This window comes from Ostrea edulis, chromosome 4 (genome assembly GCF_947568905.1).
Source record: "Ostrea edulis chromosome 4, xbOstEdul1.1, whole genome shotgun sequence".
Lineage (NCBI taxonomy): Eukaryota > Metazoa > Mollusca > Bivalvia > Ostreida > Ostreidae > Ostrea > Ostrea edulis.
The window spans coordinates 21,430,610-21,448,367 of NC_079167.1; the positions used below are offsets into that span (position 1 = coordinate 21,430,610).

The 17,758-nt window shown below is 37.2% G+C and overlaps 1 protein-coding gene across 2 annotated transcripts in view; it reads left to right on the top strand.

Moving 5' to 3' along the window:
• Positions 1-1,430: 1,430 nt before the first annotated feature.
• The window catches only part of LOC125669974 (UNC93-like protein MFSD11), a 30,044-nt gene continuing 13,716 nt past the window's right edge, over positions 1,431-17,758 (top strand). The window contains exons 1-5 of one of the 2 annotated variants that reach the window (XM_056162193.1): positions 1,431-1,578; positions 13,205-13,269; positions 13,358-13,465; positions 14,192-14,271; positions 16,514-16,610. In XM_056162193.1, the coding sequence (XP_056018168.1) occupies positions 1,474-1,578; positions 13,205-13,269; positions 13,358-13,465; positions 14,192-14,271; positions 16,514-16,610 (455 nt within the window). In that variant the 5' untranslated portion in view covers positions 1,431-1,473. The remainder of the gene's footprint in view (positions 1,579-13,204; positions 13,270-13,357; positions 13,466-14,191; positions 14,272-16,513; positions 16,611-17,758) is intronic. The other variant, XM_048904859.2, reaches the window with a different exon arrangement.

Genomic DNA, 17,758 nt, shown 5'->3' on the forward strand with positions numbered 1-17,758 from the left:
CGGTAGCGCCATTTTGAACGATGTGCTAGGCTAGCCCTAAGAAGGGATAACAAGCGTTAATTCATACATTGCGTTCAAGATACCTAGATATAGGCTAGCCAGGGGCGAATCCAGGAATTGCGGTTACGGGGGGCGCCACTTTATGAGGCAGTGGGTCCAGGGGGCGAAGACCTGGTGGGGGCCCAGGGGGTGAAGCCCCTGAAGCTCCTGGGTTTTGCAGATTTTATGGGGCTTGAAATATTTCTCCTATTAAGTCATTTGTACTATTTTCTATGATTTTAATAAGGTGAAATTAATAAAATGACCCAAATTTTAAGGGTTTTTTTGGAAAAAATTAAGTTCTCCCAATAAAGTAATTCAAGAAATCAAAAGATTTTGTCATTTATTTCTCCGGGAGTGGAAGAAATTATTGCTTCTTTTATCGTTTAGTACATTTTCCGAAACAAGATACCGCGATTTACCTTAAATTTGAACATTTTAAGGGTGGGGGGGGGGGGGGGGGGGGGGGGGGGGGCGCCGGCTGCGCCCCTTCTAAATCCACCACTGCTAGCCGCTACGATCTTGAACGCAGCCCAGAGCACGCCACCATTCCCAGTCAAATAAAGCTGTATCATACAAAATGAATTATTAACAAAGTTCTAGACTGATATAAACAGCGAATTGATTTGAAAATTAGTTGAAAGAATATGAAATTAAAATTCGCCTATGTAAAATGCAATCTATTTAAAATTAGATCCTATGATCCGCTCATCTACTGTCGCTACATATATTACATAACGATAATACATGAGCGGATCATAGGATCGAATTCTGTGTAAAATGTTTTCAAAAATGTAATTGAAACTTTGAAGTATTGTACAATACTTACAAAAGTAGTAAATATTATTTTGAAGGAGCATTTGATGGAGCTGCAGCAGACAATAATTAACACATAGGCCTGAAATATGTCTCCTATTTAGTCATTTGTACTTTATTTTATCATTTTTAACAAGGCAAAATTAATAAAATGACGCAAATTTTAAGGGGTTTCTTTGGGGGGGGGGGGGGGGGGGATTAAGTTCTCATAATCAAGTAATTCAAGAAATCAAAAGATTTTGTCATTTATTTCTCTGGTAGTGGAAGAAATTATTGCTTCTTTTATCGTTTAGTACATTTTTTTTAACAAGATACCACGATTTACATAAAATTAGAAAAATTTAGGGGGGAGGGACGCAGCCGCCCCCCCCCCCCCCCTTAAATCCGCCACTGAGGGGTATAATGACCTGATGACCTTGGTATGACAAAACATTCAATTTAAAAAATTTCCGCGGTTCTCAATTTAATTTCTTATTTCATTCTTATAAAATATAATACATTATTCAAAAGTGGGTTCAGATACCAAAATGATCCTGTTTTGTTAAATCTGTTCGGGATTTATGTCGGTTCTTTGTTTTACTCTCTCCTTGATCATGTGATAGGGCGATATAAACAAAAATGGCGGAACCGAAGGTTTTTGATGTTCGTCTGTACAACATTATTGTTTTGGGTTTAGCGTTTATGCTACTTTTTACAGCTTTTCAAACGGCTTCTATGGCAGAGGTAAGTTTTCTTATAAAAAGTCAAACGGCGAGACCGTGTCTGAGGCCAGTGAGGGCGAAGCAAAAAGTATTGGTATTTAGAATCATCGAAATATCCAATCACCGAAATTACCAAAGATATGACCGAAATTACCAACAAAGGGACGGGAATTACCTCGTTACATGTTCATTTATATGTCATCTAGTCACACATTAAATTGCATGAAGATTGGTATGGAGTTGCGGCGATGAAACTACTAAACTGCTCTAAACAGTTTGGAACACTTCCCCTATAGCGAGATCTCGCTAAAACGCGATTATTCCTCTTTAGCGAGAAAATAAACATTACCAAAAACAGCTGTTTTGGTGTCTTTATTAAAAATAATGTCAAATTCCATGCAATGCTGAATAAGTGCGACACACTTAGTATGAAGCAAATTGTCTCTTTAAAATTTACAACACAGTCAAGAAATTTCATATCAATGTCACTGCGTAAGAGGGAAGGAGTCTGAAATCTAATGCACATCGTAAGTGTTTTTGTTTTGATTAATATAATTGCAGAAGTATCAGACATTTTAGCACTTTTTCTTCTTTTCAAGTGAAACACGAAGAGGTGTACTCTACAGGTGGTTTTTTTCGGTGTTTTTTTTCCGATTGTACGGGATATTTTTACTCTCGCTAGAGAGAGATAATTGCATTTTTGTGAGAATATCTCGCTAAAGGGGGAGTGTTCCCAACCTACTAAACCATTTGATGAAAGACGGTTCGATGTGTCCTCATTAACCCTATGGAATAATCCGAGATTCCTCTGACTCTTAACCCCGCTTTTACTTTGTGACTTCTGCGGGGGAGAGTCAGAGCGGACTCCATATTAAAAAGTGGGAATTCAGCGACACCAGCTGGTGTCGCTGCTTTACCTACCTCTTACAACTTTATTTCGCGGACCCATCTTCCAAGACGCGAGGATTCAGTTATCAGAAGATTATTCTACAAATACATCATGATTAATACGATGCTATCGCCGTTTAAACGGCCCTAACACCGACAAATGGAGCATCACTTGAATTAGGTCGCCGCCTCGCCATTTGATTTCTTTGCGCATGACGTCAGCACATGTAAACACAAAATTCCATCGTTTAAACTGAATTCCCACTTTTCAATATGGAGTCCGCTCTGACTCTCCCCCGCACATGTCAAATATAAAAGTGGGGGTAAAAGTCAGAGGAATCTCGGATTACCTATGGAACTGCCTCCCGCTGAATCATTGATTCGAAGAGTCATTAGCTGTTTTTAAGAATAAACTTAAAACATGTGTTGCGACATGACCGTGTTTGAGGGCGAAGTAAAAAGTATTGGCATTGGTATCTATATTTATAACAGGACAAAAAATATCCCGCTGTTGCAATTTCATTACAATCAGATCTTCTATTACCGTTACACTGGAAAAGGATCTGACAGCATTGCGTTTGAGATCATGTTATTTCACCTTTCAGACTTGACCAATCAAATGACGGCTTTTGCTAACATGAAAGTTTTGCTGTTATATCGGAACATACTTGGTATTTATCATAAGCATGTCAATAATTACTTAGAAGCACGGCGGCCATATTGCAATGTTAGAATGCCACAAAAATATATTTTAATGATAATGGATGTATATAATATCTCAGATCTTCCTTTACAGCTAATATTTGGAATTCGTTTAAACTTATCATGGATCAACACCATTTTTTGTGAACTTACAATCTGTATACTGTTCAGTAAAACTATTCCTGATTGGTCCTTGCTTCTTTGTCAAGCTATTGTTATTGGTTGAATATTTATTGAATTATTCATGAGACTAGGGTCAATAACATGACCTCAAGCGCCATGCTGTCAGATCCTTCTCCAGTGTAATGGGTAGAGAATATCTAATTTTAATTAGGGTAAATGCCGGTAATTTCGGCCAGCCGGGAAATTTGGACGAAATATTTCTAAGCCTCCATTGAATATAGTCCCTCTATCACTTGCATTGTTTTCTTAATTTTATTCCTTTGTTTACAAAAATACAGAGAAGTCTTGAAAATGACACTTTCAGATACCTATAAATAGTTATTTCCCGAAAGGGACACCATATCGGTCTTTAAACTTTGACTACCTATCACAGTCATAGAAAACTTGTATTTGCAAGTTAATAAAATGTCTAAAATATTTGAAAAATAATGTATGATAAATCATGACATACAAGAATGCATTTTTAAATATACAAATAATAACTTTCACACAGAATGATAAATAAAATGCAGTTTTTAAAATTAGTGTCTGAATTTACCGGATAGATTTTCCTATGAGAATTTAAATATGGACACCCATAAAGGTGTGAAATAAATCATTCCTTCAAGCATGTATGCAAATATTTAGACATCTGTTACAGGGATTTTTTAAGGGTCTGTTTGGGGCTGAAATAAGGCCCCATTCCCAATGCTAAAAAGCAGGTATTTTCTCCAATGTTTTCTTTGAAATTCCCAAAGAATGAAAACAAATCTAACAGGGTAACCAAATCATTCATAAATCTTCTTCACAAGCCCACGGATTACAATTTTTACTTCAAAATGTTAAGTAAACCTAATTTTTTGGCCTCTGCTTATTTGAATGAGGTAAGCTTTGACCAAATTGAAAGTCAGAAGGAGCCCAATTATACCTTAAAGCACTCTGAATTGGTTTTTTCCCTATTTCTTTGTTTGAAACATTTTTCTCAATTTTAAGCAAATGTTGCTATTTTTCCCAATTGGAAAGGCCCAGGCCTTTGAAATCAAGACCTTTTATTAAAAACCTGTATTATCACGTTGAGAATTTCCATATCATCAAATATTGGTTTGTGCAAGTTGGGGGGAGGGGTTTGTTTCGAGTATAGAAGTTTAAGATAAGTATTCACCGAAATCATGACCAGGATCAAAATACCACTTTATATAGATAAGATAAAAGATCTCAATTTTTTTATCAAAATATTTCTAGGTTTTTTTATCTTTAGCACATGGAATATTGCCCGCAAGAATAAATCTGAATCACGGGAGCAAAGATATGCAAAACATAAGTACAAATAATGATTGAATAAACTGTCCGAATTTACTGACCGGTCATCCGAATTTAACGGACTTTGTTTTGTTTTGTTTATACCTTTATCATTCCATAGAATGATATCGTACTTTGGAATTCTCTAGATTTTTCAAAGCCTAAAGTGCATTGTTGATAAGAATTATGTAGCGAACTGCATTATGAGGAGTAGGTAGCAGGTAGTGCGGGAATGACTTGCGCAATGAACCGAACAGTCCGAAATTACCGGCATTTACCTTAGATTGCTGGCAGTAGGCACTTAATATGTGAGGACAGAGCTCTATCAAAGCATCCTAATTTTAGACATTTGATCTTCATTGAATGCGGGGAATATAACGCAATTGATGTAAACAGTGCATTGTGACGCCATATTCAGTGTTGGTATTTAGCAAATACAAACATAGGAGACATGATACGATCACGTTAATCGAGGAGTGATTATATATGATTAAGAAAATATGGTTTTAATTACTTGCTTTTATGGATTTTATGCAACATCTCAGAACGACATGAACTTGGGTACATGATATTCAAAATGGAGAAATACGTCCTTGTGGTTGCATTCAAATCTACATCATTTTGACCATAATTTTCAAGTTTGATGGGTATGGTTTAATTTTTCATTAGTTTTCTATATTTTCCCTTTTAACATGTATATGATATATACGTGTTATCTATAGGGAGAGTACCACTGTCACAGCCCTTTGGTTCGTGAAATGGTTTAGCCCTCTATCATTAAACCAATCTGATTAAAATCAGCTCCTCGATCCGCTCCTTTATTTTTATGTTGTCGCTATACGTATAGCAACAACATAAGAATAAAGGAGCGGATCAGGGAGCTGATTTTAATCAGATTGTCATTAAACAGTAAACCGGTTACTTCATGGGACTCTTATTATTTTAATTTCGTTTTTTTAAGAACTGAAGCTCTTTCAGTTCCCGTTTGGAAATAACACCTTCAAGTTCTTTAGAGGAAGTATTATCTAATTTATTAACTTTTTCACATCCTGTACAATAATTTAGTGTTATATTACAAGAGTACAATGGCTTATAGAATTTTTCAATTTCAGACAAAATATCTGACTGGGATGTAACAAATGCCAGTTGTCAGTTACAAGATTACTTAGTTTTATTTTGAAAAGATATTTAGTTGGTTATTGTAATGTTTATTTCCAAAAGCAGTACTGCTTATAGGTTACAAAGAATATGTATTACAATAATAACACAAATGAGAAAGACATCAATAAGTTATTAAATGTAAACATGAAATAGAATATGCGTACATGTACTATGGCTTTTCCTCATGCTCTATCCATTTATACGTAATTCTCACAAATAAACCTGTCGAATTGCTTTAAGTTTGTGTTGGGCTTGTATTAAGTTTTCCTAGTATGAAAGGTGAAGATAATGAACAGTGATGAATCTGATAACTCCTATTGCCTCTTTTCGTAATGTTTGCATGTAGGAGTTATCGTTCGTGTGGGACGGTATCTGTGAACTTCCGGTAAAGGGTATTCAAAGCACCCAAACACAAATATTTACTTTCTTATGGTATGGATTCGCTTATTAATACATTACAGCCTAGCCATTATCTAACACTGCCGTTGAACACATCACAGATTTCCAAAATTGCAAATACAAATGTTTCCTCGAGTAAGTCATTTAAAAGTAGCTACACTGTACAAACTCAAAGTTGCACAATGTTCTTCATGTGCGGGACTCGGCGATCGGCTCCATTCTAACAAATAAACACATCAGACATTAAAGATTATAAAGAATTTGTATTCAGGTTGGCCCAGGAAATTGAATGCATTTCCTAAATCAGACCCACCCATTATGATAACCCTCAATTTACGGTGCAGGATTATTTTGCGTACAGTTGAGGTCTTATTAGGCCTAAATATCGATCGCTAAAGATTGCATTGGAGGTAAAATTCTACATTAATTTAATATATATCAAAAAATGAAATGAAATAAACTTTGAAAATATAATAATATTCACAACTTATTCTCCATTACTGCAGACTTCTCTTCTAGCCACCCCCCCCCCCCCCCCCCCCCCCCCCAATAAACAAACATAATGCTGTATGATAAAGTAACTATCGATTCCATAAAGAATACAAAAGTAAGTGTTTTGCAAACGCAGACCCCTGGACACACCATAGGTGCAAGCACTCAAGATCTTGTTTGTGAACACAGCAGTAAATTGGTAACCTAGTCATAAATTCTTTTGACCGATTACAAGTAATTAACCAGTTAAAACTTAAAATTCTCAATTACAGTATTATTTCATTTTATTTTAGCTTCAGTTTTTTTAATTCACTAAAAAACAGTATGATGAGTGCTTCGGTAAATAAAGACGTGAACAAAAACCGCATGGTAGCAAGAATATTTGTAAAAATTCAAAATGTTCACTTTTTGCAACGCCACGCCAGAACGGTGCATCATATGATTATTTTCATTACAATATTTGGCTTTGAGTTTATGTTAAAGAAATGGTTCTATTGTCTTGAAGTTTGTTTACAAGAATTGGTAACGTGGCAAAAATCTGTTCGGAGGCACACGGCATTAAAGTTACTCAGGACGTGCGAGTCCGTTAGATGCATAACACAGCTGACATTTCATCTCTTTCTCATTTAAGTATTACTATGTGTGAAACATTGGGAAGTAACTCCGAAATATGATTTAGTCTGACCTCCATGATTTTTAGGCGTAACCCCCCCCCCCCTCCATTTTTATTTTCAACTTTGTATAATATATCTTTCTCTGACCAGAAATGTACATGCATGTTACTTGTCCTCATTACCATATATTATAATGGTACGAATCATTGAACTGATTATAAAATCCATGGGGAAATTGTACTGGCAGCGTCGACTTTAGCAGTGTGATACTAGTACTGCTTGGTATATAGTTTATTTTACGCAAGCATTAGATAGAGCCTGACTTGGAACTTTCAACACAGGGTTTGACAAAATGGACTATAATTATCGGTATTGCATGCAATTTTACTTTGAAGATTATTAAATCTGATCAGTCATTAAAAAAGTTAATATTTAAATATCACCTAGACTTTTGAATATTACGACCCCCCCCCTTTTTTTTTTAATACAAGCACGATAGTATTTCTTTACTACAAAAAACACGGCCAATTGGTTACAAATTTTCTAATCGGTTAGCATTTTTTAAACCGAGTAATCGGTTAACCGGCTATTCGTTGTTATCCATAGTATTTAACACATACATATATATTTAAACGAACGAAACTTTGGATACATACCGTCCCGCATGAACGATAACTCGTACAAGCAAGAATTACGAAAATCCGGAATAAGCAATATAAAATAGAGTTGGGCAAACACGGATCCCTGGACACATCAGAGGTGGGGTCAGGTGCCAAGGAGGAGTAAGCATCCCATTATCCGGTGAGCTGTAAGAATCATTTACAGCTTCTAATTTCCTAATTTCTTCCTCTAGAGATTTTTTTTCACTTTCTTCTTTGTTCTGGATGAAAAAGCAATTGTTGCACCCTTATTTTTAATTAGTTGTTCAAAAAATAGTAGCTCATGTGTTTACAAATGTAATTTTTCATCTGCTATATTACAGATCGCAGAGGGTTTATAAGTAAGGACAGCATATTTTGCATATTTTTGCTTAACATTCCAGATTGTATCTTTTATTTTCATTAATGATCATTAAGCAATGAATTATTAATCCTTTTCCTTTAATTTAAAGTTCAGTCTTGGAAATTGGTCTGATCTGTAGCCCAGACTTATGTCTTAATGTAATTAATTCGTTTGAAACCAAAAAAAGTCTAGTCAAGCTTTTTCAGTTGTTATTTTGTACATTTTACGCTATGCATAATTCTCCCAAGGGCAGATTATGTATTTCCTTCAAGTTTAAAGGCACTTTTCTAGCTTGTTGAATGTTAACATCATTATAATGAAAGCAATCTAAGGTTGCATCCTGTAGCAAGTTGAAATCACCTGCCATGATGACAAATTCAAAATCAAAATTTGATATTGTGTCAGATATTGATTGAAAAAATTAATATCCTTAGTTGGACCGTATGATTTCACTAAAATAATATACGTGTTAAGCACATTAATTTCCAGTACAAGGAGGTTAGCATCCTCATCTTAATGGTGATGAAGACTACCAGTATGATACTCAAAATCATTATTAAAAAGTATAGCAGTGCATCCTGCAATGCATCTCTCGGGTGAAAAATATACCAGTACATCAAAACCCCTGAAAGATCTTGCCTGTTCACCATTAGTCGAGTGTATGTCTTGAAGTACTGTACAGACAATTTCAGTACATCTCTATGTTTCTTAAGGCCGCCCAGCCCCCTTCAACCCTACAAGAGTTTTCAGGACACTTGTTGTTTTATAACCTAGCTACTTTGATAAAAGTTGCACCTTTGAACAAATGCTTTAGACCCTCCTCTCATATTTTCTTGACTCAGTTCAGAATCATTTGGCCAATTTCCAGGTGACAAAAGATATAGTCTGAAAAGTCTCACTTGTTAATCATATGCTTGGGATTTGGGGCAGAGTACACTCGTTAATCATATACCTGGGATATAGGGCAGAGGGTGAGAGAGGTGAAGATGAGAGTGAGTCAGAGTGAGGGAGGTGAAGATGAGAGTGAGGGAGGTGAAGATGAGAGTGAGGGAGGTGAAGATGAGAGTGAGTCAGAGTGAGGGAGGTGAAGATGAGAGTGAGTCAGTGTGAGAGAGGTGAAGATGAGAGTGAGAGAGGTGAAGATGAGAGTGATTCAGAGTGAGAGAGGTGAAGATGAGAGTGAGTCGGGGTGAGGGAGGTGAAGATGAGAGTGAGGGAGGTGAAGATGAGAGTGAGTCAGAGTGAGGGAGGTGAAGATGAGAGTGAGTCAGAGTGAGGGAGGTGAAGATGAGAGTGAGTCAGGGTGTGAGAGGTGAAGATGAGAGAGAGTCAGGGTGAGAGAGGTGAAGATGAGAGTGAGAGAGGTGAAGATGAGAGAGAGTCAGAGTGAGGGAGGTGAAGATGAGAGTGATTCAGGGTGAGAGAGGTGAAGATGAGAATGAGTCAGAGTGAGGGAGGTGAAGATGAGAGTGATTCAGAGTGAGGGAGGTGAAGATTAGAGTGAGGGAGGTGAAGATGAGAGTGAGTCAGGGTGAGGGAGGTGAAGATGAGAGTGATTCAGGGTGAGAGAGGTGAAGATGAGAATGAGTCAGAGTGAGGGAGGTGAAGATGAGAGTGATTCAGAGTGAGGGAGGTGAAGATGAGAGTGAGGGAGGTGAAGATGAGAGTGAGTCAGAGTGAGAGAGGTGAAGATGAGAGTGATTCAGGGTGAGAGAGGTGAAGATGAGAGTGAGTCAGGGTGAGAGAGGTGAAGATGAGAGTGATTCAGAGTGAGGGAGGTGAAGATGAGAGTGAGTCAGAGTGAGGGAGGTGAAGATGAGAGTGAGTCAGGGTGTGAAAGGTGAAGATGAGAGAGGTGAAGATGAGAGTGAGAGAGGTGAAGATGAGAGTGATTCAGGGTGAGGGAGGTGAAGGTGAGAGTGAGTCAGAGTGAGAGAGGTGAAGATGAGAGAGAGTCAGGGTGAGAGAGGTGAAGATGAGAGTGAGTCAGGGTGAGAGAGGTGAAGATGAGAGTGAGAGAGGTGAAGATGAGAGTGAGTCAGAGTGAGGGAGGTGAAGATGAGAGTGAGTCAGGGTGAGAGAGGTGAAGATGAGAGAGGTGAAGATGAGAGTGAGTCAGTGTGAGAGAGGTGAAGATGAGAGTGAGTCAGGGTGAAAGAGGTGAAGATGAGAGAGGTGAAGATGAGAGTGAGTCAGGGTGAGGGAGGTGAAGATGAGAGAGAGTCAGGGTGAGAGAGGTGAAGATGAGAGTGAGTCAGGGTGAGAGAGGTGAAGATGAGAGTGAGTCAGAGTGAGAGAGGTGAAGATGAGAGTGAGTCAGAGTGAGAGAGGTGAAGATGAGAGAGGTGAAGATGAGAGTGAGTCAGAGTGAGAGAGGTGAAGATGAGAGAGGTGAAGATGAGAGTGAGTCAGAGTGAGAGAGGTGAAGATGAGAGAGGTGAAGATGAGAGAGAGTCAGGGTGAGAGAGGTGAAGATGAGAGAGAGTCAGGGTGAGAGAGGTGAAGATGAGAGTGAGAGAGGTGAAGATGAGAGAGAGTCAGGGTGAGAGAGGTGAAGATGAGAGTGATTCAGGGTGAGAGAGGTGAAGATGAGAGTGAGAGAGGTGAAGATGAGAGTGAGTCAGAGTGAGGGAGGTGAAGATGAGAGTGAGTCAGGGTGAGAGAGGTGAAGATGAGAGAGGTGAAGATGAGAGTGAGTCAGTGTGAGAGAGGTGAAGATGAGAGTGAGTCAGGGTGAGAGAGGTGAAGATGAGAGTGAGTCAGGGTGAGAGAGGTGAAGATGAGAGTGAGTCAGAGTGAGGGAGGTGAAGATGAGTGAGTCAGGGTGAGGGAGGTGAAGATGAGAGTGAGTCAGTGTGAGAGAGGTGAAGATGAGAGTGAGTCAGGGTGAGAGAGGTGAAGATGAGAGTGAGTCAGGGTGAGAGAGGTGAAGATGAGAGTGAGTCAGAGTGAGGGAGGTGAAGATGAGAGTGAGTCAGGGTGAGAGAGGTGAAGATGAGAGTGAGAGAGGTGAAGATGAGATTGAGTCAGAGTGAGAGAGGTGAAGATGAGAGTGAGTCAGTGTGAGAGAGGTGAAGATGAGAGTGAGGGAGGTGAAGATGAGAGTGAGTCAGTGTGAGAGAGGTGAAGATGAGAGTGAGTCAGTGTGAGAGAGGTGAAGATGAGAGTGAGGGAGGTGAAGATGAGAGTGAGTCAGTGTGAGAGAGGTGAAGATGAGAGTGAGTCAGAGTGAGGGAGGTGAAGATGACAGTGAGTCAGAGTGAGGGAGGTGAAGATGAGAGTGATTCAGGGTGAGAGAGGTGAAGATGAGAGAGGTGAAGATGAGAGTGAGTCAGAGTGAGGGAGGTGAAGATGAGAGTGAGTCAGGGTGAGAGAGGTGAAGATGAGAGAGGTGAAGATGAGAGAGAGTCAGGGTGAGAGAGGTGAAGATGAGAGTGAGTCAGGGTGAGAGAGGTGAAGGTGAGAGTTAGTCAGTGTGAGAGATTATGGAGGAATAGCACACTAAGGAAATCTGATATAGATGGAAAGTGGAGGATATATATATATATTATTACTACAGTAACTTGATCCAAAGAGTCGGATCACGTTGAGTTGACATGCGCGGATCATCAGATCACACGAGACGCGAAGCGTCGAGTTTGATCTGATGATCCGCGCCTGTCAACAAAACGTGATCCAACTCTTCGGATCAAGTTACTGTAGTAATGATAAATTTATTATATACCCCCTTCTGCATATTAAATCCACATTTATAAGATAATAAATGTAATCCAAATTATCAAAAACACAGACATACCATGGAATTATGTTTTGTGTACGCAATTTTGTTTTGTGACATCATCAGTTTCAGAGGATACTGATACGGAATCAGAAAACCACAGTGTGGTGATCCGAAAAACCGGATCACACGCTGTGAAATCCACAGTATCAAAGAACGATACATTGATAGGTATATAATAAATATGTACATTAATATTTTGAAATTGAAAACTTTCAAATTAACCTTGTTTTAATAGAAAGTGATGGGGGGGGGGGGGGGGGATGATAAAACCTGTGCTACGCTCTAACCCTTGATCTACAGATCAGCAGCCGAAACACATTAACTGACTGAGCTACTAATTTAAGCTATCAAACTTAGAAGGAGTTATAAATAAATGTATTGCTGTTATTTATACATGTATTTTCAATTATGTTTTGAAAGGAAGTCCGACATTATGACAATGTAGTATACCTCCTTATTACAACATTTATTAATGAGAAGAATTAGAATTCATGACCTCAGTACTAATTTCTGTAACAGGGATATGACATAACAAAGGTTGATGTTTTTCTCAGCATACCTGAGCTTTCAGCTCATAAGTGAACTTTTCTGGTCACCCTTTGATTGAACAATCTTTTAAAAATCACAACAGCTGGCCCAATGTGACTTAAGTGAGTGATGTGGCCCATGGGCCTCTTGTTTCAGTATCTGAGAAAATGGTCTAAAATGTAAATTTCTGTGGCAGATCAAGGATGCAGTGTATGAACCAATACTATTTTCATCTATCAGCAACATTAAATATAAAGATTAGCGTACATGTATCATTTTTGATTCTGGTTCATTCAATGCATTAGTATTTTCTGCAAAACTTGTAGAAAAGTACTAATTTGTGGTATGTTGAAAGAAAGTGGTTGAAAATCCACATTGTGACATTGTACATGTAAAAAGTAAATCACGGATTCTTTGCTAAAAAATATTTGTATTTTTGTATTCCTAATCTATTGAAAGATAAGTGTATAGAAAAACTTTTGTTATTGAAATAGTTTTAGTGTCAGATCTAGAGCCAGGTCATACCATTAGTGACCTTATAGTCCTTTGTTGTTAGATTGAAGCTGCCTAAATTTGTTGTGGTACCTAATGCGAATAAAAAAGTTTGTTTTCTGTCACAGCAAAGTGTTTTGTCCAGTGAAAAGAAGAATTCAAATGGAACTTTCACTGGAGATGGTTATACAAGGTCTGTATTTTTGAGCTTGTCATTATTTCAAGATCGAAACATGATATTCTTATGACAGGAATTAATTCTGTATAATTTTGTTTTGTAGTTTGAGCATTATTTACATCGTATTTTCGGCAGCTAATTGGATTGCTCCACCCATTGTCGCTGTTCTGGGTCCCAAAATTACGATGTTTGCTGGCAGCATTCTTTACTTGTAAGTCTATAATTTGATTTATACACAGAAGGTCTTTAATGATATTAAGGGATAGATTTTAGGGATGTCAACGAGTAGTTGAGTACTCGTTTATCACTCAGTCGTACCGATTATCGACTAAATATTTCATGGTCAAGTTTTCATTAAAAATTGTTGGGTTTTTCTTTGTAATGTTCATAGATTCTAAATGGTGAGTAAAAATCGCATACAGGTAAAGTAAATCTGGTTTTAATTTATTCATGTGCAAATAAATCATTTGAGTTTAGATGCTGGTCTGTAAATATGCCTCCAAAATCCACTCTTTGGACGAGACTACAAAAACCGAGTTCCCTTGTCACAGCTGGTGTGGCATGATAAAGATCCCTCCCTGCTCAAAGGCCGTAATTGCCGAGCATAGGTTTAAATTTTGAAGTCCTTCACTGGCTGTGGTGATGTCTCCATATGAGGGAAATATTCTCAAGAGGGACGTTAAACAATAAACAACCAACCAACCCTGCAAGGCACTTCTTGATTGCATCAGATTTTAGTTTAATTAGTTTCAGTCTCCAAAGTGTTTAAAGTTGTGCTCCTATAAAAAAAGGGAAATTGAGGAAGTCATCTCATTACTCTTTGCTAGTTGTATGAGATCTCAATTAAATTTAGTATACATTTCACCTGTATTGATTAACATACAAACTTTTTGACAATTGGAGGAAATAGAGATGTAATACTTTATTCTATTTGTAGTGTTTTCATCTTGTCCTTTCTAAAGCCTATGGTGTGGGCATTGTACTCGGGCTCAGTGCTGGTCGGTATCGGAGCTGCTAGTAAGTATCCACGGTGACACAGAAATTTATTGGATGGATAATCCAATATATTTTTAGCTCAGCTGAAAGCTCAAGTGAGCTTTTCTGATCACCCGATGTCCGTCATCTGTTTGTCTGTAAACTTTTGATACTTTCGACTTCTTCTCCAGAACCACTGGGCCAATTTCAATCAAACTTGGTACAAATCATTCTTAAGGGAAGGGGATTCAAGTTTGTACAAATGAAGGCTCATGCCCCCTTCAAAGGGGAGATAATCACAAAAATGCAAAAATAGGATGGGGTCATTTAAAAACCTTCTTCTCAAAAACCACTGAGCCAGAAAAGCTTAAATTTACAGGAAAGCTTCCTGACATAGTGGAAATTCAAGTTTGATAAAATTATAACTCCTGGTGGTAGGGTGAGGCCATAATAGGGGATCAAATTTTTACATGTTAATATATTGGGAAAATCTTTAAAAGTCTTCTTCTCAAGAACCACAAAGCCATAAGAGTGGAGATTTACCTAAAAGCTTTCTGGTATAAAGTAGGTTCAAGTTTGTTTAGATCATGCCCCCCGGGAGTAGGTTGGGACTACAATAGGGGATCAAAGTTTTACATACTGATATATAGGAAAATCATTTTCTCCAGAACTGATGGGCCAATTTCAACCAAACTTTGAACAAATTATACTTGGGTGAAGGGGATTTAAGTTTGTTCAAATGAAGGGCCATGGGTGAATGGGATTTAAGTTTGTTCAAATGAAGGGCCATTCCCCCTTCAATGTGGAGATAATTACAAAAATGCAAAAATAGGAGGGGGTCATTTAAGAATCTTCTTCTCAAGAACCACAGGGCCAGAAAAGCTGAAATTTACATGAAAGCTTCCTGACATATTGGAGATTCAAGTTTGTTAAAATCATGATCCCCGGGGGTGGCAATAGGGGATCAAAGTTTTACATGCAAATATATTGGGAAAATCTTTAAAAGTCTTCTTCTCAAGAACCATTGAGCCAAAAGAATGGAGATTTCCCTGAAAGCCTCCTGGTATAAAATAGATTCAAGTTTATTCAGATCATGATCCCCAGGGGTAGGATGGGGCCACAATAGGGGATCAAAGTTTTACATAGAAATATATAGGGAAAATCTTTAAAAATCTTCTTCTCAAGAACCACTGGATCAAAAAACTTTATATTTACATGAAAGCTCCCAGACATTGTGCAGATTCAATTTTTAAAAACCATTGCCCCCAGGAGTAGGGTGGAGGCACAATAGGGGATCAAAGATTTACCTGGAAATATAAAGGGAAAATCTTTAAAAATCTTCTTTTGAAGAACCACTAAGCCAGAAAAGTTTACAGTTACATGAAAGCTTCCTGACACAGTGCAGATTCATGTGTGTTAACATCACGGCCCTCGGGAGTAGGATGGAGCCACAATAGAGGATCAAAGATTTACATGCAAATATATAGGGAAAATCTTTAAATATGGGCCAAGGTGACTCAGGTGAGCAATGTTGGCCCATGGGCCTCTTGTTTTATTCATTTACTTCAAGTTTCATATAAACAAATAACAAATACAATATGTCAACATTTCATTATATCTCGTTAAAAGATATATACTTTTAATGGATATTTAAAAGATTGTTAAGTTAACAGTCGATTAACAAATTCATGGCACTTCAGTGATTCATATGTCTGGAATTATCATATTTGAAAGTTCAGATTGAAAAAAAAAATAAAAAGAGGAAATGAATGTACACATTAGAGAAACATAACCTGTGCTTCGTGTACAGTGGTTACATTTGTGTTTGCTCCAGTTTTTATTCTTCCATTGGTATTCTGTCATTGATATTATGCTAGTTTTTTATCATACATTTTTGATATGTTGAATGATTTTTCATTTGTAAAAGACATTTTCAAAGATGAATTTTTCTAACAAGAACATGATAACACTTACTGAAATTTTCATATCAGATGTTCATCAATACATAAGTTTTAAGTCGAGATTTACAATGAATTGATAGAATGTTTTACGTCATACTCAGCTGCCCAATTTTGAAATTGAAATTGAGCAATTTCTGAACAACTGAAGTGCCTGTCGGTGATTTCAGTTGAAAGTGATAATAATGATTATTGAGAAAAAAACCCAGAAAGACAAGGAAGCTGCAATGATTAAATATACAGCAAGTAATGAAAATGACAACAAATCAGCTCGATACTTCAGAAGTATTTGAATTACTGTGACACTAGATTACTTGTGATTTCAGTACTGTGGACTGCCCAGGGGAACTTTCTAACAATTAACTCAGATTCAGAGACCGTTTCTCGGAACAGTGGTATTTTTTGGGCACTTTTACAATGCAGGTAATAAATCAAAGATAGGAAACATACAGAACATAGACAGGAAATATACAGAATATAGACAGGAAATATACAGAGCATAGATAGGAAATATACAGAACATAGACAGAAAATATACAGAATATAGATAGGAAATATACAGAACATAGACAGGAAATATATAGAATATAGATAGGAAATATACAGAACATAGACAGGAAATGTACAGAACATAGATAGGAAATATACAGAATATAGATAGGAAATATACAGAACATAGACAGAAAATATACAGAATATAGATAGGAAATATACAGAACATAGACAGGAAATATATAGAATATAGATAGGAAATATACAGAACATAGACAGGAAATATACAGAACATAGACAGGAAATATATAGAATATAGATAGGAAATATACAGAACATAGACAGGAAATATACAGAACATAGACAGGAAATATACAGAACATAGACAGGAAATATACAGAACATAGATAGGAAATATACAGAACATAGACAGGAAATATACAGAATATAGATAGGAAATATACAGAACATAGATAGGAAATATACAGAACATAGACAGGAAACATACAGAAAGAGCATTGTTTTCTACAATACATACATTACAAAGATGTCTGAGAGTTAGTCAAGAATTAATAAAATCAAACCTGTATTCCTTTCATCTTTGATGAAATCAAATAATTTATGTTGCATAAGTTTTATGTAACATCATTATAGATGCAGTATCCATGTTACTTTGGAAACAAAAATTCTGAATTACTTGTATAGTCCCTGAAATGTACTACTTTACCATTTTTCCGTTTGCTCACCGTGCACTCACAGTGCGTTCACTGTGCACTCTCCATTCACAGTTTTGCGTTCACCGTTCACAAATCGTTCACTGTGCGCTCACCGTGCATTCAGCATTCAATCTTTTGTCTTTGCATTGTCTTGATAGAGAGGCGAAAATGAAAAAGACCCAGCGCCCCACAATTTCACATTATCAAATTTGGGCAAAAACATGTTTCATAATTATTGTTATTTAACTTAATTTTAGACAAGTCAATTTGAAATTGAAAAGAAAATGATGCGACACTTTAATGTACATGCATGCCTAAAATGTCATTTGAAACTGATTTGAAAAGGATTTCACACCCTTATAT